The sequence below is a fragment of the Vipera ursinii genome (genome assembly GCF_947247035.1).
Source record: "Vipera ursinii genome assembly, chromosome: 7".
Taxonomy (NCBI): Eukaryota; Metazoa; Chordata; class Lepidosauria; order Squamata; family Viperidae; genus Vipera; species Vipera ursinii.
In genome coordinates, this window is record NC_139521.1 from 19,132,931 (window position 1) to 19,158,962 (window position 26,032).

Consider the following 26,032-nt stretch of genomic DNA (forward strand, 5'->3'; position numbering starts at 1 on the left):
CTCTCTATTTTTGGAAGCTCCTTTGAGCGCCTCTTGGTACTCCCAAGGTAGGCTCCTCACCCCCTCTTCCCTCTTCCCCTCTTATCTCCACCCATGGAAAAACTCAAGAATGAGTGGCTTTGTGTGTTGATCTGCACAAAAATGGGGGGGGGGGGATGTTAGTCTCTGTTTCCGCCTGTCTCGCTGTGAATGTGCTTGTGCATAAAGAGGATTCACTGAACCTTCAGCTAATACGAGCCTCCTGTTTTGAGTAGATCCTTTTTAAAAAGATACTGCAACTTTGTGCTGCCCTGTGACTTATTATTTATGAATTGCATCTTTTGTCTTCATGAACGTGACAGGTATTTTCTTCAGTCAAACATGGTTTAACATTTGGATGATAGAAACTGCATTGGATTACAGAGATGTCTGTAATACCGTTCCTCTTTCTTTCCTCCTCCTCCTCCTCTTATCTCTCTCTTATATATTTTGGAAAATATATAGAATTAGGGTAAATGTATAAGTGTACAATACCAGTGGTGAAGTGATTAAATAGTTTACTGGATAGGGTAAAGTCTGGAATCTTTTTATGTTACAGAGAATGGCGGAGAGAAAATAGTATTAGTTGCATCTGTCCATATGTCACTTTTAGTTATGCATTGCATGTTTGAGCAAGGCATGATCTCAGAGAAGGATGGCGATATAAGTTGACACTAGGAGAAAAAGTGCTTCTGAGACCCCAAGATTTAAAGTCCTCCTTGAAGTGATGGTAGTTGAGCTGAACTGAAAGCATCAATAGATTAGATATAAGCTAAGTATCCTCTCCTTTTTAGTCTTTAGGTTTTGCAAAGCAGCTGCTCTGAAGAGGAAGAAAATACCCTACATGATGCAGTGGCTTCTCATTTTCTTGATATGCTTTTCTGCAAGGTGAGAGGAAATTTGGATTTTCTGTAAGCAACATTGAATATATTGTTTTCTGGGGGCTAGTTTCTGTAAATGGCAGATATACAGAGATGAGTGATCAAAATCATATTCCTAACATGAGCTTTCTAATTGTATGCAGAACAAGTCAAGTAAAGGAAGAAGTTATGGGGAAAGTAAAATGCTGGTAAACTTATAGTAACCTATGCTTTTAAATGTCAAATGACATTTGTCATGTTTAACCTAAAATAAAACAGAAATTAGTTTACAGATTGTTTTTCTGTTTCTGTATTCTTTAATGTTTTGCAGTGATTTCTGGAGTCATAGTGCTACTATTAATTATCCCAAGCCTGTCCACCCAGAGAATAAGATTTTTCTAAAGTCCAGAAGCAAGATAAAATAGGAAAGGTAGTGGGGTATTTTGTATACAGACCAGTAATTTTTGTCAAAATAACAGAATAGACTTCTTTAATCTGTAAACCTCTAGGTGGAGATAGTATACAATTCCATAATTCCATAAAATAAAACAATATGAATTATTAATCAACTTTTATGGCTGCTGAATAAATGGCAGTTCTAAAATAACAGCATCATAGAGCACAACTTAACAATGTTCATTAAATTAGGTGTCACCTGACCTCATTATGCATCCAGTTAATAGTGATTTGTCACTACATTTTTGCTTGTAGATTCACAATCTGGATTGTACTATCATCCTAGCTAATGTATTTGGATATTTGTTTTCCTCAAATCTTTGAACTTCAAAGTTTATTGTAAAAATTAGATTTGGGGCTAAATAATTGGCTACATATTTCTGTGGTCAGAATGAAAAAGTATTTTCAATTTTATCCAACTAGCAAAGATACTGCAGTATGAGTTTGGCCATAGAAGGCCTGGTCTTCCTATCTTTACTCAAGTTAGTAAGTCATGTTGCTGTCAAGGAACCAGCATGAATAACAGAAAATGACTTCTAATTTTTCAGAATTAGACTCAGTGATACAATTATTACAATTTGTGTACTAATTTGTCTATGGAAAAGACTTGAACACTTCCAGAAACATTTGTTTTTACACATTAAAAAGGTAAAGGTAAAGGTTCCCCCGCACATGTGTGCTAGTTGTTTCTGACTCTAGGGGCCGGTGCTCATCTCCATTTCAAAGCCGAAGAGCCAGTGTTTGTCCGAGGACGTCTCCATGGTCATGTGGATGGCATGATTAGACGCCAGAGGCGCACGGAACGCTGTTACCTTCCCACCGTAGTGGTCCCTATTTTTCTACTTGCATTTTTACATGCTTTCGAACTGCTAGGTTGGCAGAAGCTGGGACGACTAACAGGCGCTCACTCTGTTACGTGGCACTCAGGATTCGACCCGCCGAACTGCCGACCTTCTGATCGACAAGCTTAGCATCCTAACCCACTGAGCCACCGCATCCCTTTTTATTATGCATGCATTAATAGTATTTAGAATATGTTTTGAGTAACCTGTGGCAAATACTTTTAGATGATTGCATGGAGATGATAAAGCAATATTAATGTTACTTTAATGTGATTCTGTTATTTGAAATTTGTATGTCTTTGTTATTTGAATTTGCATGTTATGAGGTGCTTTACCTTTTCAGTCTTAGCCAGACAGCGGAAGCATATTGTATATGCTTTTAGTAAAAAGAAAGGAGGAAATTAAGTAATTTTTTGTTGTTGCTATTTTCTTTTCCATTCATCTTTAAATTCATTCTGCATATGATGTTTTTTATTTTAGGAAATCAATATATTTCACTGAAACCTGATTATTGTTTTCAGTTACTGTTGTTGAAAGTATTTTAACAGCAATAATTGTTGTTAGCCGCCCTGAGTCCTTCGGGAGATACGGCGGCATATAAGTCCCAAAAATAAATAAATAAATAAATAATGCCAATCTCAGTGTGTTTTTTTTAAAAAACTGGGCCGAATTCTTATCATTTGCTTTGTCATTCTGTATGTGCCCATTAATTACACAGAGGCTAATTCAACATGGGGAGTTCATCTATGGCAAGGGTGTCAAACTGCTGGCCCACAGGCCAGTTGCATCATGCAGAGGCCACGCCCACCCTCTGGCAATGCAAAAAAAGTCATGATATGTTGTGATAGGTCAGGTGACGCAGCGAGTTTGACACCCATGATCTATGGCTTGTGAACCATACAGTCCCTGAGTGAATACAGTAAATTTTTAGATGGTTTAAAGTAAAAAAAATGATATCCAACATCTTTGTACTGATTGTCCTTGAAGACATTCTTTTGTACAGCACCAGTTGGGGAGTTCTATTTAGGTCTTGTTTTCATAGGTAACCAGAAATATCAGCATTGTACAGTATTTTGGAGTGTTTTATGCAGTTTTTCTCAAGAGGAAAAATGATTCTGTTTCCAGTTCTGCAAAGACCAGAAAAATCATGTCAACCTCTTCTTTTAGGGGTTGTTACCAACTACCTATATCTGTGTAATTGACAGCAGTCAAGCAGATGGCAACATCTAGCTAGCTTTGATACATCTTGAAAAAACTAAACAGGGTTGGGTTAATACTTGGGTGGTAGATCACCAGAAACCTTACATTTATAAGTTAGATTGAATTTTGAACAAATCCCAGAAGAAGGTAATAGAAGCCAGATTTGATTCCTGGTGACCTCATGGACATGCTATGCAGTTTTCTTAACACAAATATGGAGTGGTTCTCACTGTTTTCTCCTGGGATAGTGTTTTCAAAATTCTAATCTTGGCTACAAGTTCCTGGTCGTCTTCCATTCAAGTATTGACCATACCTAATCCAGCTTAGTTTTTTCAACATCACCCAAGGTTACTGGTTACAGAGACATGTGGAAAAATACACATAATTTGAGTATTTAATATTGAGTAGAATTTACTGCAGGAAGCAGCAGTATTTAGAAACAGGAAAGTAACTGCTGTTATGTTAGCATTAGATACATATTGAAAGGTGATGTTAAATGAAAGGTCCCATATCTAAAAAGCTATTGATCACTACATATTCAAATCATAATGAATGTACATGGAGCATACTTAGTTTATTTTTTCCCCAATGTCTGTTAGATCAGCACTGGCTGACATCAATGAAGATGAAGCAAAAAATAACATTACTATCTTCACAAGAATTCTAGACAGACTTCTGGATGGTTATGATAATCGTCTAAGACCTGGACTGGGAGGTAATGAATAATTTGATTCTTAAGCAAACAAAAGATCCTACAATGTTGCTAGGATTCTGGGGTTTAATAATTCTGTTTACTAATGTTCTCCTAGTAGTAAAATTTCATGTAGGAATTTTAAGTTGTGGGTGAAATGTTGATCCTAGGTTCAAGAAATTGGTTTTCAAACCTTTTATGTTTAAAATCACTTTTCAGTACAGATGGTATGAAGTTCTTGGGTGAGTAGTACTTTTTGTTTTATATTCTGGATTAATTTGGAACTTAATACTATATATTTATTTGAGTATATATAAATTGCCCCAAGGGCCAAATGTGGTACTTTAATCCTAACAGGAAAAGAACTTTGACTATTAAGCTATCATTGAAAGATTAGAAATATTAATGAAAATTAATAGCCTTTTTCCTGTATAACTAGTGTTAGAAGCACTATGTAGGACTAGATTACTTCTGCTAGAACTATTAAAGAAAGTCAGGATGACTCATGTATTCTATTTAAATACCTGTCTTTCATCCAGAGCTTCAAACCTTCCTTTCTGCAGTTGTTTTTGGAGTGAACTAAACTTACCTATCTCTGATGTGCCTTTCACTAAGGGAGACTTTTGTTGCCATGCTGGGCAAGGAAATATTCTCTTTATAGCACTACAAAATTTAAGAAAGATTTGAAACAGCACAGAAAATTGCTGAATACAAGGCTGTGAAATCTGTGAGAAAATCTGTTAAAAAGAAGACAATTCCTGGCAACCCGATCAAGAGGCAAAGCTTAGGGATAGAAAATTGGCTGTGTTTTGAATGAACTGTTCCCCACTTAGCCTCTTACAGGATCCCTTGAAATTTTCATGGACTTTTAGGTTCTATGAAATACAGACTGAAAATATCATGATGTAGCCTAAATGCTAAAGAAATATAGTGATTTGATACATGCATATAGTCCCATATATGGGTGGTCCTCAACCTACAAATGCAATTGGGACCAAAATCTCTGTTGCTAAGCGAGGTGGTTGTTTATTGAGTCAGGCCCATTTTTTTTGTCACGCAGTTGTTAAACAAATCATTGCAATTATTAAGAAAATCTGGCTTCCTCCATTGATTGTGCTTGTGGAAACGTCTGGGAAGCTTATAAATGGTGATCACATGGCCCTAAAACATGCTGGTCTCCAAGCTCCAGAATTTTGGTCATGTGATTATAGGGATGGTGTCATTGTCATAAGTGCGAGGCCTGGTCTTAAGTTATTTTTTTCAGTGCTCTTGGATCTATGAATGGTTACTAAATGAATGGTTGTATGGGAATGGGAACACTTGTACTCACTGATAAACCTTCTCAGTTGGCTGAAATATACAGGCACAATATCGTACTGTGGAAGAAAAAGTCTTCATCAGGGTCCAGTCCAACGCGGGAATAAACAACATGGCGACTGCTTTAGAAAGAAGGTTGTAGTTTACTGAAGAGGAGAGCCAGAAAGATGGCTCTGGAAAAAAGAGAGAGCACATGTAGTAAGGAGTGGGTTTTATACCTTCTTGAGCTTTTGTTTGGGTTTGTTCCTGTGGCATGAACTTTGACCTGAGTCTGAGTGTGCCTTTCTAGTATTCTGATGGTGGTGGGTTAATCCTATTATCTCCCAAAGGTCATATCCTGCTTCCCTGTCACTGTGGCTGATGACTGTTGGATTTTAGGTGTGAGGGATTGTTGATTCTAGGGATCTTTCTTCCTAATCCCAGTTTCCTGAGTCCAATATTTCTGACAATATTATCACATCTGCATTTCTGCAGACCTGGTTTCTGTCTGGGGCAGAGAGATTGGGGTGGGTGGGTTGATTTCTGCATTTAAAATCCTTTGGCGAAATATTTTCTGCCTTTTTAATATTTCCCAAAATATTTCTCTCCCTGGATTCTTCCCACAGTACTTTTTTCAAAAACTTTATATATCACATATATCAGCAACAGCAGCAGCAAAAAAGATTTAAATGAAATATTTAATTTATATTTTAATAGCTATAACATTAGAACAAGAGAACACAAATTTAGGAGAAAAAAGGAAAACTTGCAATCTTTTGCAATCAGTAGGTTGGAGAAAGAATTCTGTATATTGCATCAAAATTTTGCATTTGAGTCCTAGAAAAGATCTAAACATTGACTTTGCTGTTCAGGTAACTGTGTATTGATTTAACAATGAAATAATAGGCTGATACATCTCTCCCTCTTTTGGTTATTTCTGGCATCAATGTATGAATAAATGATGATTCACAAATCTTTACTATATTAAAAAATAACATGCAAGAATTTTGTTTGCCAGGAATTGTGTAGCCAGTGATATAGGCAGATGTTTGTTTACAAGTGTTCTTTGACTGGACTAAAAAGTGTAGAACCTTATCTCTTCTTCCAGACGCCTCCTTGGCTCCTCATTACTGATTTAAACTTTCTGTGTTCTTCTGTTGTCTCTATATGTCTTGTGTGGAGTTCCTACACAGGAGCGGAATAACTTTCTGATATGGCTATGCTAGCTTTTCCTGATCAATATGGCAAATCATTACATGAGTGATTATATATTTTATACAGTTGTTCACTTCTTTGATGTTTTTTGTGTGTGAATCATGTAATGCTTAGATGATAGTTGCTTTTTGCTGAGTTTATAATTTGAAGAATATGTGACCATGTGAGTGAGAACAGTGCAAGAGAAATTATCTTCAGATTGCAATGGAAGGCTCAGTCTTACAGATTATAGACGCTTGAAGGGTCCTGTTTAGTTCTAAAAATTCAAAGCTGCCCTGTTCTCTTCGTAAAACATTCTATTTTGAGGGCTGGCCAGAATAGCAGTACAGTTGATTTGTATAGAGTTGTATGAAATATAGATATAGCCTCCATTAAGATCTCTTTTGCTCTGACAGAAGAGTTTGCCTGCCCTATCCTAATTTTCATCAGTAGATTCTGTTCATTGTGAATAATTGCCTGGAACTGTAGCCAGCTACATTTGTGGGTACTTCCTCTGAGTACTGGGTTTTGAAATGTACAAGTACTGAATGTTGACATCTTGTGCATCCATTATCCTAGGCAATTCTCTTCTTTCTCCTCTGCCATTCCCATAGTTTTCAAACTGTGTTCTCAGAAGGAGTTCCTTACTGAGATAATGGGTAAAAGGACAACTTAGCAACTGCTATTAATTTGCAAGATAAGTTCCTTGTTACAGCCAGGATTTTAGTTATCTTGAAGATGAACAGAGCTGTCTGCCGCGTTATTTAAACAGAGGAAGAATATTTTAATGATCTGGAATCCTTTATAACATACTGAGGATCTTTCAGCAGACATGTCAGTTTGAAAAAATAATCTTCCTTAAGCAGAAAGAGAGAAAATATCCTCACTGTTGAAAGATAAATGATACAGTAGATCTGCTACAGCAACAACTTTGGCATTCTGCATAGGGGAACATACATTGACGTACACACAAAAAGAAAAGGGAGAATACATGAGTAGAATCAGGATCTAGTTTAGGGGACCTCCCTATGCGCGTCCTGCACCATGCAGGATCCTCTTAATGCAAAGTGTATCAAGGTCAAGGTCAAGGTTCCCCCGCACATGCGTGCTAGTCGTTTCCAACTCTAGGGGCCGGTGCTCATCTCCGTTTCAAAGCCGAAGAGCCAGCGCTTGTCCGAGGACGTCTCCGTGGTCATGTGGCTGGCATGACTAGACGCCAAAGGCGCACGGAACGCTGTTACCTTCCCACCATAGTGGTCCCTATTTTTCTACGTGCCTTTTTACGTGCTTTCGAACTGCTAGGTGGGCAGAAGCTGGTACGAGTAACAGGCGCTTACTCTGCTATGCGGCACTCGGGATTCGACCCGCCAAACTGCCAACCTTCTGATCGACAAGCTCAGCGTCCTAACCCACTGAGCCACCACGTCCCTTAGAGCAAAGTGTATATATATTCTTAAATCCAAGAAAGAAGAATATAAAGAAATAGGTGATATAATAATTTCATCTCTGATTTGAGTCAATAATTAGTTTTTAAATATACAGCATCATCCCAAGTTTTCTGAGGCATTTCTATACAGATAGTCCTTGTTTAGGAACTACCTTATTTAGAGACCATTCACAGTTAAGACAGCAATGAAAAGGTAACTTTATAACCAATCCTCACATTTACAACCTTCACAGGTCTATAAAACAAAGCAAAGCTGAAGTAAAATCATAAGCACAGCTGTTGTTTCATTAAGTGACTAACTTTGTTTAATAAACAAGTTACTAAATGAGGACTACCTGTAACTCTATTGTGTGCTCCTGTAGAAAGAAAAATCTTCATCAACGTCCAGTCTAAGCTGGGAATAATCAAAATGGAGACTGCTTTAGAAAGAAGGTTGTAGTTTTTTGAAGAGGAGAGCCAGATAGAAAGATGACTCTGGGAAAAACTGACCACATATAGCAGGGAGTGGTGGGCTTTTATGTCTCCTTTGGGCTTTGTATTTCAAGTTCTTCCTGTTTGAGGCTTCCTGACCTGAGTCTGAGTGTGTCCTTTTGGTATTGATGGGTTAATCCTGTTATGTTTCCTGTCCTTAGAATTAGGGCGGGGTATGTAGATTTTAGGTGTCTTTGTCTTCCTAATCTCTTCAGTTTCTAGCTGGAAGGCTCCAACCTTCCTGAATGGATTATTGAATTTGCATTTCTAAAAGCTGGCCTCTGCCTAGGTACTGGGGCTGGTTTCTGCGGGCTAGTTTCAGTCTTTTTAAAGATTTTCTCCATTATTCCTTTGGGGAAACATATTCTGCCTTTTAATATTCCCCAAAATATTTCTTTCTCTGGATTCTTCTCACACTCCTATTTAGGCATGATTTGTGCTTATCACATATGGCTGGAATTTTTTTTTCATTCCCTTGGACAAGAAGGAACTTCAGCCCAGAACAAAATAATTCTGGAAAAAAATTGTAAAATGTTTGTTTTATGCAGTATTTATCAGTACCAGGGTAAAAAGTGTTTTAAATTTAGATGAATTTGTTAAATATGAAAGGAGAGATACTACTGTTGTTTTGTAAGAAAGCACCAAGCCATTTTGAGAAAAAAAACTAGTATTGTTCTGTATCAAAAATTATTAAAATTTTGTTAAAAATGTCTGCAAAAACATAAAAAAGACAAAAACATGCATATCTTATATAACAATAGTTTTATGTGTAGAATTAAACTATTTAAATTTAGATTTGTTGATTCAACAATAGTTATGTGCTTTATTTATAATGGAAATTAAGCATATAAATACGTATATGTGCTGAAATTAATTCTCCAAATACAATTTTTGACAATGAAATACATGCTCACATATGTTAAAAAGTACATTTGGTGGAAGATAGAATGTGCTTCCACCCTTATAGTGCCTTTTTAGCAACTGTAAGAACATGCAATAGCTATTTTCTTTTTATGTTAGTTTCCAGCTAATGGATGTGTAATTCAGGAGAACAAAGGCTTCATCAAGAATATGACTCCAAGTACAATCATATCCTAAGCATTTAACAGTGAGCTTAACCCACCACCTATGTGTCTAATGGATCTAAAGCAATAACTTTTTAAATTAAATTTAAATTAAAATCTAAAAAACATATGATGTCAATGCTGCTAACATCGGATGTTTTTGCATTGACAACAGATGGAAATGTAGCCATTTTCTTCCTTTCATTTTTTGAGTTAGATGATGCTAGGGAGGGGGGATGTGAATGAGAGTCCATCTAGACATAACATCACTGAGCCTAGTGGGAGAATCAAAGTTGTTGAAATCAGAGATGATAAAGAATTGGCAGGCTGGAGAGCTGGAGAGGAAGCCTGTGCTTCGAGCTAATTGGGGAATGTGATTTATGACTGTAGATTGGAGGAGGGAATTGTGCTTTGATATTATGTGCCCAGGGGAGGGGAAGTCAGTTTTTGACTTCAATTATGTAAGTACCGATATTATGCTAGTTGAATAAAAGGTTCTTTAAGGTAAATAATGCCTCAAAGTTCTTTTGAAGAGTTTCATCTGTCAGAACCATGTCATTAAGCCAAAAACTAAATCTTTTTCCTAACTATCTTGGGGTCCTGAGCCCCAGTCGCTGTCCTTAGAATTCAGGAATAAGCTGACAAAGATTCAGGGAAGATCTCAGCACAGAGAAAAAGAAAATGCCTGAAAGTAGTAGCGCAGCAGTGGCTGCTACTCCAGAGGGGAAGCAACAGCCAGCAAGCTGGTGGAGAAGGAATTTTTTCAGGCTTCCCAGCTGGGGGCAAAGCCCAAGCCGCAAGGACAGCTAATGTGGTCATCAGAATAAACCCCTACATTTAAAAATAGGTGAGCACTGGGAGTTCATTCATTTCTTGGTGGCTCCAAAAATGGCTGAGGCTGTAATCCTAGGATTAGCCTGGTTGGACAAATGGAAGCTGTTTATCTGGTGGGAGAAGGGAATGAGGACTGTGAGGTTGCCTATAGGACCCAAGCCCTCCTTAATTCAATGGATGTTACAGGAGACTTTAGCCCACCCAATGAGCTAATGCATATGGCTGCCTTATCGCAACCAGGTGAGCCACTCATCCCCAGTGACTACCGGGATCTAGCGGAGGCTTTTAGTGAGAAAGAATGCAACACCCAATGATTGCTCCATCAAACTGTTACCAGGAGCGAAACTCCCACAACTGAGAATGTATGCTACATCCCCCCCCCCTTGAAATGGAGGAGATGCAGCGATATGTGGATGAAAACCTAATGAGGAGATTCATTGAATGGGCCAAGTCTGCTATGGAAGCCCCAGTGTTGTTTAAAGAAAAAAGAGATGGGTCGCTTCATCTCTGCATGGATTATAAAGGTCTGAACATGGTGAGTGTGGAAAATAAAGTCCTGAAGGACTTACTAACCCACCTGGCAAAGGGGAGTGTCTTCACTAGGTTAGACCTGAGAGAGGCATATTTCCAGGTGAGGATAAAGGAGGGAGATGAGTGGAAGACTGCTTTTAATTGTCCCATGGGGAGCTATCAATTCAAACTCAAGCCATTTGAACTACAGGGGCCCCCAGCTGTCTTCATGCAGCTGATTAATCAGGTCCTACATGACTATTTATACAAAGGGGTTCTGGTGTATCTTGATGACATCCTGATATACAGCACGAATATGATGGATCATGTAAAACTAGTGAGAGAAGTGTTAAAGAAACTGTTAAATGCCAAACTTTATGTCAAACTATCAAAGTGTGAGTTTCACCATACCCAATTAGATTATCTTGGCTATAGAATTTCCAACGAGGGCATTGAAATGGACCTGACCAAAGTGAAAGCTGTAATTGAATGGCAGCCCCCCAAGACTCGCAAGCAGCTCCAGAGCATCCTAGGATTTGCCAACGTTTACCATCTATTCATTCCCTCCTTTGCCGAAATTGCCCTACCCCTCATGGAATTACTAAAAACAGGCAAAGAGGGAGGGGAGCCATGACTGGGCCAACCGCTAGCATGGACTGTCAGACAGCTTTTAAGAATTTAAAAAGACTGTTTGCTGTTGAACCAGTCCTAAAGCACCCCTGCCCAGGGGAGCCCTTTGTAATTCAAGCCGATGCCAGCAATGTGGCCATCAGAGCTATACTACTGCAAAAGAACTAGGGTGGGACCCTACAACCCTGCACCTACACCTCAAAAAAAGTTCACTGAGTGAGAGAGGAGGTGGCCTGTGTGGGAAAAGGAGACTTTCGCAATCTGCTGGGCTCTATTAAACTGGACGCACTATCTAGAAGGGAGCAGGATGCCTTTTGAAGTATGGACTGATCACAAAAATCTAGAAGCACTGAAAACTCCCCGCAAATTGTCCCTGAGAGAAGTGCGATGGGCACAGTACTTTAACTATTTTAACTTCACTCTAAAGTACATATCGGGAGGGAAAAACTTCTTAGCTGATGCTCTATCCAGACTGCCCCAGTACAAAAGCCAGCATGAGGCAATTAATGACACAATTATCTCCAATCCACAAAATGCTGCTCCACTCATGCTGCGCAGAGCTCCTAATCCTGATGACCCTGGGGCAAAGAAAATAAAACCTTGGTGGAGCAGTGGGCTAATGCCTCCTTAAGTAACACCAGCTGCCTGCAATTAGTGCAGGTTCGCATCCCACCAGGCTCAAGGTTGACTCAGCCTTCCATCCTTCTGAGGTAGGTAAAATGAGGACCCAGATTGTTGGGGGCAATTAAGCTGACTTTGTAATAATGCCGCTGGGGGGGGCGAAAGCCCTAATAAGCAGGCATATACATAGAATGAAGGCTACTGCTAAGCTTGTAAAGCCGCCCTGAGTCTTCGGAGAAGTGCGGGATATAAATGGAATTAAAATAAATAAAAATAAAATAAAAAACGAGCTCCTCACCAATTAATTAATTTTAATTTTAATTTTAATCCCATTTATATCCCGCCCTTCTCCGAAGACTCAGGGCGGCTTACAATCTAAAGCACAAATCAATGTGCTTAGCAATAGCCTTCATTCTATGTATATGCCTGCTTATTATTAGGGCTTTCAGGGGCCCCCAAGTGGCATTATTACAAAGTCAGCTTATTGCCCCCAACAATCTGGGTCCTCATTTTACCTACCTTGGAAGGATGGAAGGCTGAGTCAACCTTGAGCCTGGTGGGATGCGAACCTGCACTAATTGCAGGCAGCTAGTGTTACTGAAGGAGGCATTAGCCCACTGCTCCACCAAGGCTCTCAATGTTTCAAGGACAATCAAACCTCCCTAACTTGCAGGGATGGTTTGGCTTACAAGGGGGGAAAGTTATACTTGCCAGAGATCCTCCGTTTTAATGCTCTCCAACACGGCCATGAAGTTAAACTTCGGGTATTTAAAAACTCTACACCTCATCCACCAGCAATTCTGGTGGCCGGGATTAAAATGGGATGTGGGAAACTGTGTCTGGAGTTGTGCTGTATGTGGCACCATGAAAAGAATTCCTGGGAAAACCCCTGGGTTATTGCAGCCAGTGGCTGATCCTTCTTAACCATGGAAAGAAATTGCTATGGATTTTATAGTAGATCTACCTCAAAGCAGAAGAAATACAGTCATCTGGACTGTGATAGATCTGTTTTCAAAGCAGGCTCACTTCATCGCCTGCAAAGGGCTCTCGTCTGCCCAACGACTGACTAAATTGTTCTTGAAACACATCTACCGGCTGCATGGTGCACCTAAACAAATAATTTTGGACAGGGTGGGGTGCAGTTCACAGTTAAGTTTTGGAGAAGCTTTCTTAAACTAATTGGATCATCTCAAGGACTATCATCTGCTTTTCATCCTTCTACTAATGGGGCGGCTGAATCTGCTAACTCAGTGGTGGAACAATATCTCAGATGCTATTTTAGCTACCAACAAATAAACTGGACTGACCTCCTTCTTTTTGCAGAGGAGGCTTACAATAACTGTTCACAGCAGCACCAGCTTCTCACCTTTTAGAGTAGGCATAGGAAAAGAGTTCAGCCCAATACCCGAATACCCCCAGGCCCCTTCCACTTCTCAGACACTTGATCAATGGGTGAGGGGGTGGGAAGAGGTTTGGAAAGCCACAAAAACTGCTTTAAAAAAGGCTTACGAGACCTATAAAAAACAGGCAGATAAAAAAAAGTGCTCCTCAAAGAACATTCCAAGCTGGAGAAAAGGTTTATCTGTCGACTCAATACATACAATTCAAATTACCCAGTAAGAAATTAGGACCAAAGTTCTTGGGGCCTTTCCCCATTGTAAAGATAATTAACCCGGTCACAGTGGAATTAAAACTCCCTAGGCTCTTAGGAAAAGTTCACCCTGTTTACAATTGCAGCCTGCTGAAACCTTTTTGGGGTTCCACCTTAAGATCTCCCCCTAAGAAGGCACCTGCACCTCTTGTAAGAGCAGGACAAACTCACTATGAAGTAAAGTGTATTATTGATTCTAGAATTTTTAAAGGGAAATTGCAATACTTAGTGCAATGGAAGAGATATTTGTTGTCTGAAGCCACCTGGGTGAGGTCTAGCAATGTGAAAGCTGATAGACTCATTAATAGGTTCTATAAGAAACACCCTACTAAACTGAGAGTCAATCCCTAACCTCTGTACTTTTGTTTACATTACAGGATTTGTCCTTTTTGTAAGGGGGGTCGGATGTCAACACTGCTAACATCGGATGTTTTTGCATTGACAACAGATGATAATGTAGCCATTTTCTTCCTTTCATTTTTAGAGTTAGATGATGTGAATGAGAGGCCAGCTAGACATAACAACACTGAGCCTAGAGTGAGAATCAAGGTTGTTGAAATCAGAGATGATAAAGAATTGGCAGGCTGGAGAGCTGGAGAGGAAGCCTGCGCTTCAAGCTAATTGGGGAATGTGATTTATGACTGTAGATTGGAGGAGGGAATTGTGCTTTGATACTATGTTCCCAGGGGAGGGGAATTCAGTTTTTGACTTCAATTATGTAAGTGCTGATATTATGCTACTTGAATAAAAGATTCTTTAAGGTAAACAATGCCTCAATTTTTTTTGAAGAGTTTCATCTGTCAGAACCATGACACATGACATACAAAAATGGTTTTGCACTGAGGTTTGTGCAATGAAGTCTAGTTCCTTTTCCCCATAGCTATGCAAAGAGCATTTTAATTCTGTGATGCTACAGAGCATTTTGAAACACTTTCAGTTGTTGACTCATACAGTATCTATATCTAACTGCTAGCATAAGTTATTTATACTGTAGTTCCTGAAATAATAAAAATTCTATAGTTTGATCTCTTGGTGGTTCTGAGGAATGTGTAACAAAAGCTTATCTGAAAAATATAGTCCTCCTTCTCTAACTGATTATTGTAGTTTTTCAAAAATGAACCTCAGAACCTCCAGCATTAAGATTTCTGAAAGTATGTTTAGAAATAAGGTAAAAGGTAAAGTATAAAGGTTTCTCCTGCACACTTGTGTCTGACTCTAGGGGATAGTGCTCATCTCTGTTTCTTAGCCAAGGGAGTCAGCATTTTCTGACAACAATTCCATGGTCATGTGGCCACATGACTATACTCTGAGGCGCATGAATGCTATTATTTCAGTTCAGTAAATTAATATGTATCTCTGTGTAGTCTCATTGGCTGCCAATATGATTAAGATCCTAGAATACCATTTAATTAAAAAGTTGGCATAATTTAGGTGGACTCCACCCAGTATGGTGTTCTGAACTAGCAACACATACAGTATCTTTGTTCTGCTAGACAAACAACTAGTTTGATAGCTACAGAGCAGATATCTGTAGCTATTTCACTCCTGGATTAGAAAAGCAGTGGCATGGAATCACTCTGAACCTTCTTGGACCGTATTCCTTGGCCGGTGTGTGTATGAATATTCAGAGAATTTCTCCTCTCTGGTAAGTTTGCCAAAGAAAATGATTGACATCATGACTGCCCAGCCTGTCTTTAAAAACACCTTTGTTTTAACTTCAATCTTTGCAAAAAAAATTCCTTTTTATTTTTTGCATGTTAATTGCCAGAATTTAGATACTTTCCCTCCTTAGGACTCTAACTGATTTAATAGCACCGGTGGAATAGCTTGAAATAATTAATTGTTCCGTATGGAAAGACAAACGGGAAAAGGTTTTTTTTTAGATTATTGAGAAAATGAGTTACTGATTTAGCTGTATTGAACTTCTACCAAAAAGACTGTATATATTATCAACTTGAAAAGACTTCATATCTTTATTCTATTTGTTCTGCACTCTGCATACAAATCTCAGCTTTCTACATTAAAAGCTTAGAAACCTCTTTTTCCCTCCCTCTACTCTTGAGTTTGTATATCAACACTATTTCTCCTGCCAGCTGCTTCCTTTTGCTTTTGGAACTCCTTATCTGACCTTGAAAAGAGAACTGTGTATTCTTGCTTGATTTTCTGAGGCTCTTCTGAGTCATCTTTTAATTCCTTCAATTCCTTCTTAGGAGGCATTTTTTGCAAATATCCTTCCTTATAACCAGTTGCTGGCAGCAGAAAAACAGGCAAGAATACACCGCTCTCTTTTCAAGGTCAGATAAAGAATTTGCTCAGAGGAATTCCTGAGCAAATTCACAACTTAAGTGATGTAATTGAAACAGAAATGACTAAATGGTTAAATGATGAAAAAGTAGACTTCTTTAAAGAAATAAACAAGATTTACAGAATACATGCTGCATATGCAACCAGAAGACAATTTCCAAATGATCCAATTTATAAGAAAATCTATTAAAGAGCAAGTTATTCAGAAACATTATCTCTAGAGATTTAACATTCCTGGAAAGAGATGCAAATATTCAGAGAAATTCCAATTACAATATTAAGGAAACACAAAGAATATTTTTTCCTGACAGATCTCCTGAAACAAAATAATATTCCCTTTCACTGGGATAAGCTGGAAGGGGTTCTCTTTACCTTTAGAAATCAACAGTATATAGTAGACTAAATTCAGTCCTTAAAGCACAATATTTTTTGGAAAAACATGGATTGGAAGGAACTACACTATTTTTCAAAAAATAAAAATCAGAAAGAAAAGATAAAAAGAGGTCTGACTGATCAAAGACAGGCTATGGTGATAGGAGTCGCATAGGAATTCCTGGAACTTCCTCTTCATAACAGATGGATTGCAAGATTCTGACATCTGTTAATGGGACAAGTTCCCTACAAAAGAGAAAAAAGTTATTTCATTATTTGAAAAAGTGAACCATGATATAATATGTTTGCAGGAAACTCATATTCAAGGGACTGATAAAATGTATTTAACAAATAACATCTTAAATCTAGAATTTATTTCTGCTAACTCAAAAATAATAATAATGGGGTAGTTTTGTATATAAAACCCCAACTACATCCACATTTATTGTTTGCTGATGATCAAGGGAGGTATGTAATTGTGCAAACTGAATTACAGGGAATAAAATCTATTGTGGTGGAATTATTTATTTATTTATTTATTTATTTATTTATTTATTTATTTATTTATTTATTTATTTATTTATGGGACTTATATCCTGCCCTATCTCCCGAAGGACTCAGGGTGGCTAACAACAATAACATATAACAGAAATTAAGATAAAATTAAAATTAAAATTAAAGACATCTGTGCAATAAATTAAAATTAAAAATAAATTAAAAATTGTAAACATAATTAAAATGCCTGTCAGTCCAGGTCAGCCAGGTGGAAAAGGAGTGTTTTGAGGCCACGGCGAAAGGACCGGAGATCTTGGGTCATCTGAAGCTCAGGGGGGAGCTGATTCCATAGGACTGGCGCTCCCACAGAGAAGGCCCTTCCCCTGGGGTTCGCCAGCTGACATTGTCTAGCCGATGGTACCTTGAGGAATTATACACCCTACATCAAGAAAAAGCCATGTTTTGGTGTGTAATTGAAGACTACAATGGGATAGCAACCTCACAACTGGATAGATCAGCTGATAAAGGAATTAAAAAAACACAAGGGAAACTGCCCCCAACCTTTTTCTAGCTGACCTATACTTTAGGTTTGATCAATGTTTGGAGATGTAAAAATGGACTAACAAAAGACTTTACCTTCTTTTCAGAGAGACACAATTTTTTTCTAGAATTCATATGATTTAGATTACAAAAAATCTGCTTCACAAAGCAACAAAAGCTATTATTCTTCCAAAAACCTTTTCTGACCATAATCCAGTGTCTTTACATCTTAAATTTGGTCCTCAGTCTTTTAAATAGAGATTAAATGAGTCTGTTTTGCAGACACCACAGATTGTTAAAGAATGTAAGAAATGTCCCTTATTCCCTTTATTATTTAGTCTAGGGCTGGAACTGTTAAATAGATATATTAGACAGGAAAACAGAGCAAAAGGACTACAAATTAAAGCACATAATTACAAATTATATGCATTTGCCAGTGATTTGGTATTGATTGTGCAAGACCCGCTAGCTAGAGAATATTGAACATGTTATAAGGAAGATTAAAATATTTGGAAAAATGGGTTTAAGAATAAATAAATCAGGGATGGCAATACTGACAAAGAACATAAAGGTGGAAGATCAGAAGAAATTGGAATTTAAAACTGATTTTAAAGTTGTGAAAAGGGTATAGTAGTTGGGGTGAATATCACTGAGGAAAATTCTAAGGTTTACAAAAATAATTATGGTAAAATATGGAAAGAGATAAAATTAGATTTAAATAGATGGTAAAAATTAGTTTTTTTCATTAATGGGAAGAATTTCAGTAATTAAAATGAATGTACCACGTAGAATGTTACTTTTATTTGAGACTATACCAATATTGATTAGAAATTCCATTTTCAAACAGTGACAGAAAGATATCTCTAAAGTTATTTGGCAAAATAAAAAATCAAGAATTAAATACAAGTTTCTACAAGATTCTAAAGATAGAGGAAGTCTGGGTTTGCCAGATCTTAGATTATATTATGATGCTTGTTGTTTCATATGATTAAAAGTTTGGATCACTTTAAAAAATTCAGGCTGTTTGACCTTTTGATCTGAGATTTGAGTGGCATGCCTATCTTTGGTATGACAGAGTAAAAATTAACTCTAGTTTTAAGATTCATGCTATTAGGCAATTGATTGCATGTGTATGGTGGAAGTATAAAAGAAGATTAGCTGATAAAGTTAGTTATCAGCTAACTTTAGTCTGTAGTTTCCTGGGTCTGGTTTTTCCAATCCTCAGGTACTTCCCTGGTGCTCCAGGATTTTTGAAAGATATGGTGCAATGGTTCTGAGAAAACATCTGCCAGCTCCTTCAGAACTCTGGGATGTAATCTGTTGGGTCCCAGTGATTTATATTCGTCAAGGTTGGATAGGTGTTCTCTTACCATTTTCTTGCTTATTTTAATTTTTGTTCCTAGTTTGTCTTTTACAGTAGTTTTTTTTATATGTTGGGCTATAATTTCTTTTTGTGTGAGGACTGATGCAAATAATGAGTTAAGCAGCTCTGCTTTCTCCCAACTTCCTGTTACTTCCTTGCCATCTTCTCTCTTTAGTGGACCTACAGTTTCCTTGACCTTTTTCTTGTTATTAAAATGTTGAAAGACACTTTTTTATTGATTTGTGTTGCAAGTCTTTGTTCATTCTGAGCCTTTGCTTTCCCAACTTCATATTTGCATGTTCTTGCTATCTGCTGATAATCAGCCTTAGTTATGTGTCCCTCTTTCCATTTTTTGTACTTATCCTTTTTGCCTTTCAGTTTGACAGAGAGAGCTTTATGCAGCCATGCTGGTTTCTTCTTGACTTTCTTGTTTTCCTTTTTCAGTGGTATTGTGCTGGACTGGGTTTTTATGAACATATTTTTCAGAGTTTCCCACGTTTCTTGAGCTGTTTTCCCCTTTAGGATTTTTGTCCATGGAATCTTTCCTAGGTTCTCTCTGAGTCTGTTAAAATCAGCTCTTTTGAAGTTTAATACTGCAGTTGGATTAATTTCTTTTCTTTTTTTATTGAAAAGTTTTACAAAATTTTAAAAAAACATATAAATTGAACCCCCCTCCCCATCACCCCTCCCCCCAGACTTCCCAAAGCAGAATTCAGGGTATTGTGTATAACAATCTTATACAAACATATGCTAAATATCTATTAAAACATTAACAAACCTTCCACTCTTTAACTCCCTTATAACAAAACTATAATAACACAACTTTTTAATTACTAAAAATTATTCATAAACTATTTGAAACTTTTTAGTCCCATATTTATTTTGAATATAATCAATCCTTCTTCTCCATTCCAAAATATATTTTTCTTGCAATTGCTCTTTCAAATATGCTGAAACTTTTGCCATTTTAGCCATGTCCATTACTTTAAATGTCCATTGTTCTATCGTAGGTAAATCTTCTTTCTTCCAATATTGCGCCACCAGAAGTCTGGCTGCCGTTATTAAATGTAACATCAATTTGGTTTCTATAGCCGAACAGTCCAAGATAATACCCAGTAAAAATAACTGTGGACTAAATCTTAACTTTTTCTTAAAAACTTTCTGAAGAATCCACCATATTTTTATCCAAAAGGCTTTAACATTTTTACATGTCCACCATATATGATAATAAGTTGCCTCTTCACTACCACATCTCCAACATTTAGGTGGTTGATTTGGATACATACATGCTATTTTTTTAGGATCTAAATGCCATCTATAAAACATTTTATAAAAATTCTCTCTTAAGTTTTGCGCTTGTGTAAATTTTACATTTCTAACCCAAATTTTTCCCCAAGTGTCCATCATTATAGGTTCTTGAATATTCTGAGCCAATTTTATCATACAATCTTTAACTAACTCCGTTTCTGAATCAATCTCTATCAATGTGTTATATAGCCTTTTTATATGCGATTGACTTTGATCTCTAATTTGTTTCATCAAATTTTCATCAACTCTTGTTATACCAATTTTCTGATCTTCTTTCCATCTAGCTTGTAATTGTGTGAACTGAAACCAAGTCTGTACTATCTTTTCTTCTTTTAATACATTTAGAGGTTTCAGTTGCAAAATATTCCCTTCCATTCTAAGAAGCTCTTTATAAGTAATCACGTCTTATGTCTGCTCCACATTTATATTTCCTATTGCATGTCTGGGTATTGCCCATATAAGTATTCATATAATATATATTGATATTTTTTCCAATCTCGTAACAGAGCATTCCTTAAAATATGAGTCTTGGATTAATTTCTATTGTTTGTGATTGCATTATGCTGAATTTCAGCATGTTCTGGCAACTTCAACTGCCTCTATCATTTCTTCTTGGTTAGTAAGGATTAGGTCCAGTATAGCTTTACTTCTGGTTCCCGACTCTACCTTTTAGATGATAAAGTTGTCAGCTAGGTTGGTTAAGAATCTGTTTGATCTCCCACTCACTGCAGAGTTTGTCTCCCAGCTGATATCTGGGCAATTGAAGTCTCCCATTATTACTGTGGTATGCTTTCTACATACGTTTGTTAACTGGTTGGCAAAGAGTTCATGTATTTCTTCTGATTGATTGGATGGTCTGTAATATATACCTATGGCAATGTCACTTTTTTCATATACATTCTGGAGGGATTTTATCTTTGGTCATGTGCATTTCTGTAGATATGTAGTGTTCTCTTATATATAGTGCAACTCCCCCCCCCTTTGGTACATCTATTTCTTTTGAACAATTTGTATCCATGAATCAGTACATTCTAGTCATGGGTTTCATCCCACCAGGTTTCTATAATGCCAACTATGTCATACCTACACTCATGTACTATTGCTTCTAGTTCACCCTGTTTGTTCCCCAAACTTTGAACATTTGTATATAAGCATTTAAAACCTTTTTGCCTGTCTGTGGGTATGTTTCCTGCATCTCCTGATAGTTGTTGGAGTTTTTCTTTTTTCTAATCACTCCTTGCCTCATTGTTGTCAGTGTCCTTACCAGCCCTGGTCCCCACAGAAGAGAAGTGATGGTTGACAAGGTTGCTGGCAAAACAAGAACGGTCTGATCAGCGTTTAATTATGGCAAAGAAAGTCAGTGCTGGGAGTGGTTTTCTACCAACGCATTACATACAGTCCTTTCCCTCAGCCCCACCCACCATCCAGCTGGCCAGCATCCAGTGCATAACTTAGAAAAGCTGTAATGCATGCCTTTAGCTCTCCTTTCCGGTATGCTGTTTCAGTCCTTGCTGCTAGCTGTCAAATCTGCTCTGATCAGCTGTTTGTCAGCAACGTGGCTGCTTAGCTGTTTGGCAGCTCCACAGGGTAGGTAGGACCATCCCCAGCTTCTCCCCGGGTGTCTTCCCTGCTACGGGTCTCTGTCAGAGCTTCCTGCTGCCACCAACTGTCCGCCGGCTGAGCCAAGGGGCCATTTCAGCATTCGGTGTCATCCCCATTCCAGCGCTGAGCCAGGGAACCACCCAGTTGTTCGGCAGGGTCGCTGGCTTCCCTGAGGATTGCCACCTCCCTCCCCCCTCCCTTAACTGGCGAGGCCATGGGGCTTGACAATTGTTTGATTTGTTTTCTTGGGATTTATGACTGGTTTTGTGTTCTAGAGATTCTAACGATTGGTCACCCTTCCCCCTCAATTTTAGTTTAAAGCCCTCCTGATGAGTTGGGTCAGTCCTTTTCTGAGTACATTTTTCCCTGTTTTCATGAGGTGCAGCCTATCCCTTGCCAAGAGTCCTTCGTGTTGGAAATGCAGTCCATGATCCAGGAAACCAAAGTTTTCTTGGTGACACCAACCCTTTAGCCAGTGGTTTCTTTCTAGAATTCTTTTTTGCCACCATTAGGGGTTAGCCTTTTGTTGGGAGTACTGATGAGAACACTACTTGTCCTCCTAGCTCCTTAACTTTATTGCCTAGTTGCTTATAATCTCTCAATATTGTACTCAGGTTCTTTGTTGTGTCATTTGTCCCAATGTGAAGGAGGATAAAATGGTAGCAATCTGTGGGCCTAATTATTTTGGTTAGCTTCTCGGCCACATCTTTGATTTTTGCACCACGGAGACAACATACCTGCCTGGTTTGTATGTGTGGTCTGCAGATGTCTGGTTCTGTTCCTTTGAGGATAGAATCTCCTATTACCAACACTCACCTTCCTTTTTTGGAGGGTGCAGTCTGGGGTGCTTTTCTGTTTATCTCAGGTGTGCTTGTTGATGTGATTCTTTTAGGGATGTTTGGTGTTGTTTCTTTGCATGTTTTTTTTTAGGGGGAGGTTGTCGTTATGTGTATTTCCATATAGGGGGAGAAATTGATTGCTTAGTTTTATTTTTTATTTTTTATAAATATTTTAATTATTTTTAACCATAACAATCTCCAATGCCTGGTGTACAATGTGTTGTCTTGGTTTATATTTTAACAAGAAAAAAATGACAATAATAATTAATTTACAATAAATAATGATTAAGTTTGATAATTCCATAATTAGTATATTAATTAATGATATATTTCTTTGATCTTTCCTTCTCCCATTTATATTCTCCTTCTTCAACCTTAATCAAAATATAATTCTTAACATTTTCAATATATACATGATTACATATAGACATTTTTTTATATTTAAACAAATAGTAATAATCTCTATGTATGACATTTTTTCAGCTTATATTATTCTTATAATCATCATCTCATTAGTTCAGCATACATCCTATTTTCATAATTTTTGTTTATGCTTAATTTCGCTTATATTCAATCCAATTCTTATCAGTCATAATTTCTTCATATGTTAGTCATCTAACCGTCCAAATTTTCCCATTTAAGTACATCATCACAATATTTTATTTCATGCATTATAAAAATACTATACTTTTTATCTATCTTATAGTATCTAGATCAGGGGTCGGCAACCTGAAACAGTGAAAGAGCCACATGGAACCAGTTCCCTCACAAAAGAAAAAACTGGGAGCTGCAAAGGAGGACGCGCATGCGCACACATGCACAAAACAAGAGGCTTGACAGAACAGTGGAGCCTAAGGGGAGACATGCAGCCGCCCTGCCCCCTCTGCTCTCATTCACTCCCCTTTGCTTGGAAAAGCTTCTCTCTCGCTCTCATTCACTCATGTTTTGTTTGCAAAAGCTTCTCTCTCACTCTCTCATTCCCTCACTTTTGCTCTAAAAAGCCTCTTTCACGCTCTCATTCACTCACACTGCTCAAAAAATGTTTCTCTCTCACTCTCATTCACTCACCAACTCAAAAGGCCAGCCACGGCACCTCCATTGTCTTCCATGGGGATGCTTGGCAATTAAAACCACTTGGGGCTGGTGGTACAGAGTCATCAGCTGATCAGCGGCCCTGTGTATGCATCCTCCCGGGCCCATGGGAGCTCTGGCAACTCCATAAGGCCAGCCCCGAAATTCCCAAGTGGAAATCGAGGGAGATTGCCAGGACACAAAATCGGCATTTCTCAGCCCATGCTGATCTCACGCTCCTTACAGTCTCCCTCTCTTTGTTTCAGTTTGCTTTCTGCATTTGGAACAAAGACACGAGATTCGGCATTTCTCTGCACCCACTGATCAGCGTGTGCAGAGAAACGCCCATTCCCTCTGCTGAGCCATCCCAGTTACTTCCCTGGAGCACCTCCATATCTTGCAAGGGTGCACAGGGAATCCGCATTTCTCCACGCCCGCTGATCAGCACGCGCGGAGAAATGCCCATTCCCTCTGCTGAACCATCCCAGTTACTTCCCTGGAGCACCTCCATATCTCATAAGGGCACACAGGGAATCTGCGTTTCTCTGCACCCACTGATCAGTGCACACGGAGAAATACCCATTCACTCTGGTGAGCTGTCCCAGTTGCTTGCATTGCAGAAGGCAAGCATTTGGAACGAAGACACTAGATTCGGCATTTCTCAGCCCGCACTGATCTTACCCACCTTACAGTCTCCCCCTCTCGAGTCTTCATCCCAAATGAAAGCAAGCTGAAATGCCCTGGTACACAAAAACATCAAGCAAATTAAAAACAGGAAGCTGATAGAATTATAAGCTGAAAATAACCCTTTTTGTAATTGATGGGTTGAAGTTTAGCTGTATTAATAATTGTGGGAAAAAGAAAGTTAGTAATTGCATTTGAGTATATTTTTAATATGGCATTAATATGTTTTCTAGTGGGTTTTTTTCAAGTCCAATTTCTTTCTCAAAATATTTGCACTTCCATATATGTATCAATATACAGCATTTTATTTATTAGCTGTATTGACTCCATCCACAAAATTCTTTTTGGCAGATCGTAAGTGATCAATTTTTTTTATTGAAAAGTTTTACAATACATTTTATCTTTAACAATCCCTCCCCCCTCCCTCCACCCACCCCTTCCTAACCCTTCCTAACCCTCCCCCCCTCCCCCCCTCCCCCCTCCCCGACTTCCCAGAGCTAAATACAAGGTATAAAAGCAAAAAAACAATCATAAACAACCATATGCTAACAACAATAAACTATTAAGTCTATCGCACTCTAGCTCATATGAAATGACTACAAGCAATACTAATATCACATAAAAAAAGAAAAAAAAACTTATTCAAATGCTAAGTGAAACTTTTTAGTCCCATATTTGTTCTGGATATAATTAATCCACTTTTTCCATTCCATAATATAACGTTGCTGGATCATGGAGAAAGCTAGGGAGTTCCAGAAAAACATCTACTTCTGTTTCATTGACTATGCTAAAGCATTTGATTGTGTGGATCACAACAAATTGTGGCAAGTTCTTAAAGAGATGGGAGTACCAGACCATCTTATTTGTCTCTTGAGAAACCTATATGCGGGTCAAGAAGCAACAGTGAGAACTGGACACAGAACCACTGATTGGTTCAAAATTGGGAAAGGAGTCCGGCAAGGATGTATACTGTCGCCCTGCCTATTTAACTTATATGCAGAGCACATCATGAGAAAGGCAGGGCTAGATGAATCAAAAGTTGGAATTAAGATTGCCGGAAGAAATATCAACAACCTGAGATACGCAGATGATACCACTCTAATGGCAGAAAGTGAAGAAGAGCTAAAGAGCCTCTTGTTGCGGGTGAAGAAGGAGAGTGCAAAACTTGGGTTGAAACTTAACATTAAGAAAACCAAGATCATGGCATCTGGCCCTCTCAATTCCTGGCAAATAGACGGGGAAGAAATGGAAGTAGTGACAGATTTTATTTTTCTGGGCTCCAAGATCACTGCAGATGGGGACTGTAGCCAAGAAATCAAAAGACGCTTGCTCCTGGGGAGGAAAGCCATGGCAAATCTAGACAGCACACTAAAAAGCAGAGACATCACCCTGTCAACAAAAGTGCGTATAGTCAAGGCTATGGTCTTCCCAGTTGCAATGTATGGCAGTGAAAGTTGGACCATAAGAAAGGCTGAGCGCCAAAGAATTGAGGCCTTTGAACTGTGGTGCTGGAGAAGACTCCTGCGAGTCCCTTGGACCGCAAGGCGATCAAACCGGTCAGTCCTAGAGGAGATCAATCCTGACTGCTCTTTAGAAGGCCAGATCCTGAAGCTAAAACTCAAGTACTTTGGCCACCTAATGAGAAGGAAGGACTCACTGGAGAAGAGCC

At 38.3% G+C, this 26,032-nt stretch overlaps 1 protein-coding gene across 1 annotated transcript in view; it reads left to right on the top strand.

Annotated features, from left to right (window-relative positions):
* Positions 1-226: 226 nt before the first annotated feature.
* The window catches only part of LOC310642944 (gamma-aminobutyric acid receptor subunit alpha-2), a gene marked incomplete at its 3' end in the record, with an annotated part of 252,020 nt that continues 226,214 nt past the window's right edge, over positions 227-26,032 (top strand). Inside the window, exons 1-3 of the mRNA XM_083366934.1 lie at positions 227-341; positions 813-906; positions 3,976-4,091. Coding sequence (XP_083223060.1) covers positions 329-341; positions 813-906; positions 3,976-4,091 — 223 coding nt within the window. The 5' untranslated portion in view covers positions 227-328. The remainder of the gene's footprint in view (positions 342-812; positions 907-3,975; positions 4,092-26,032) is intronic.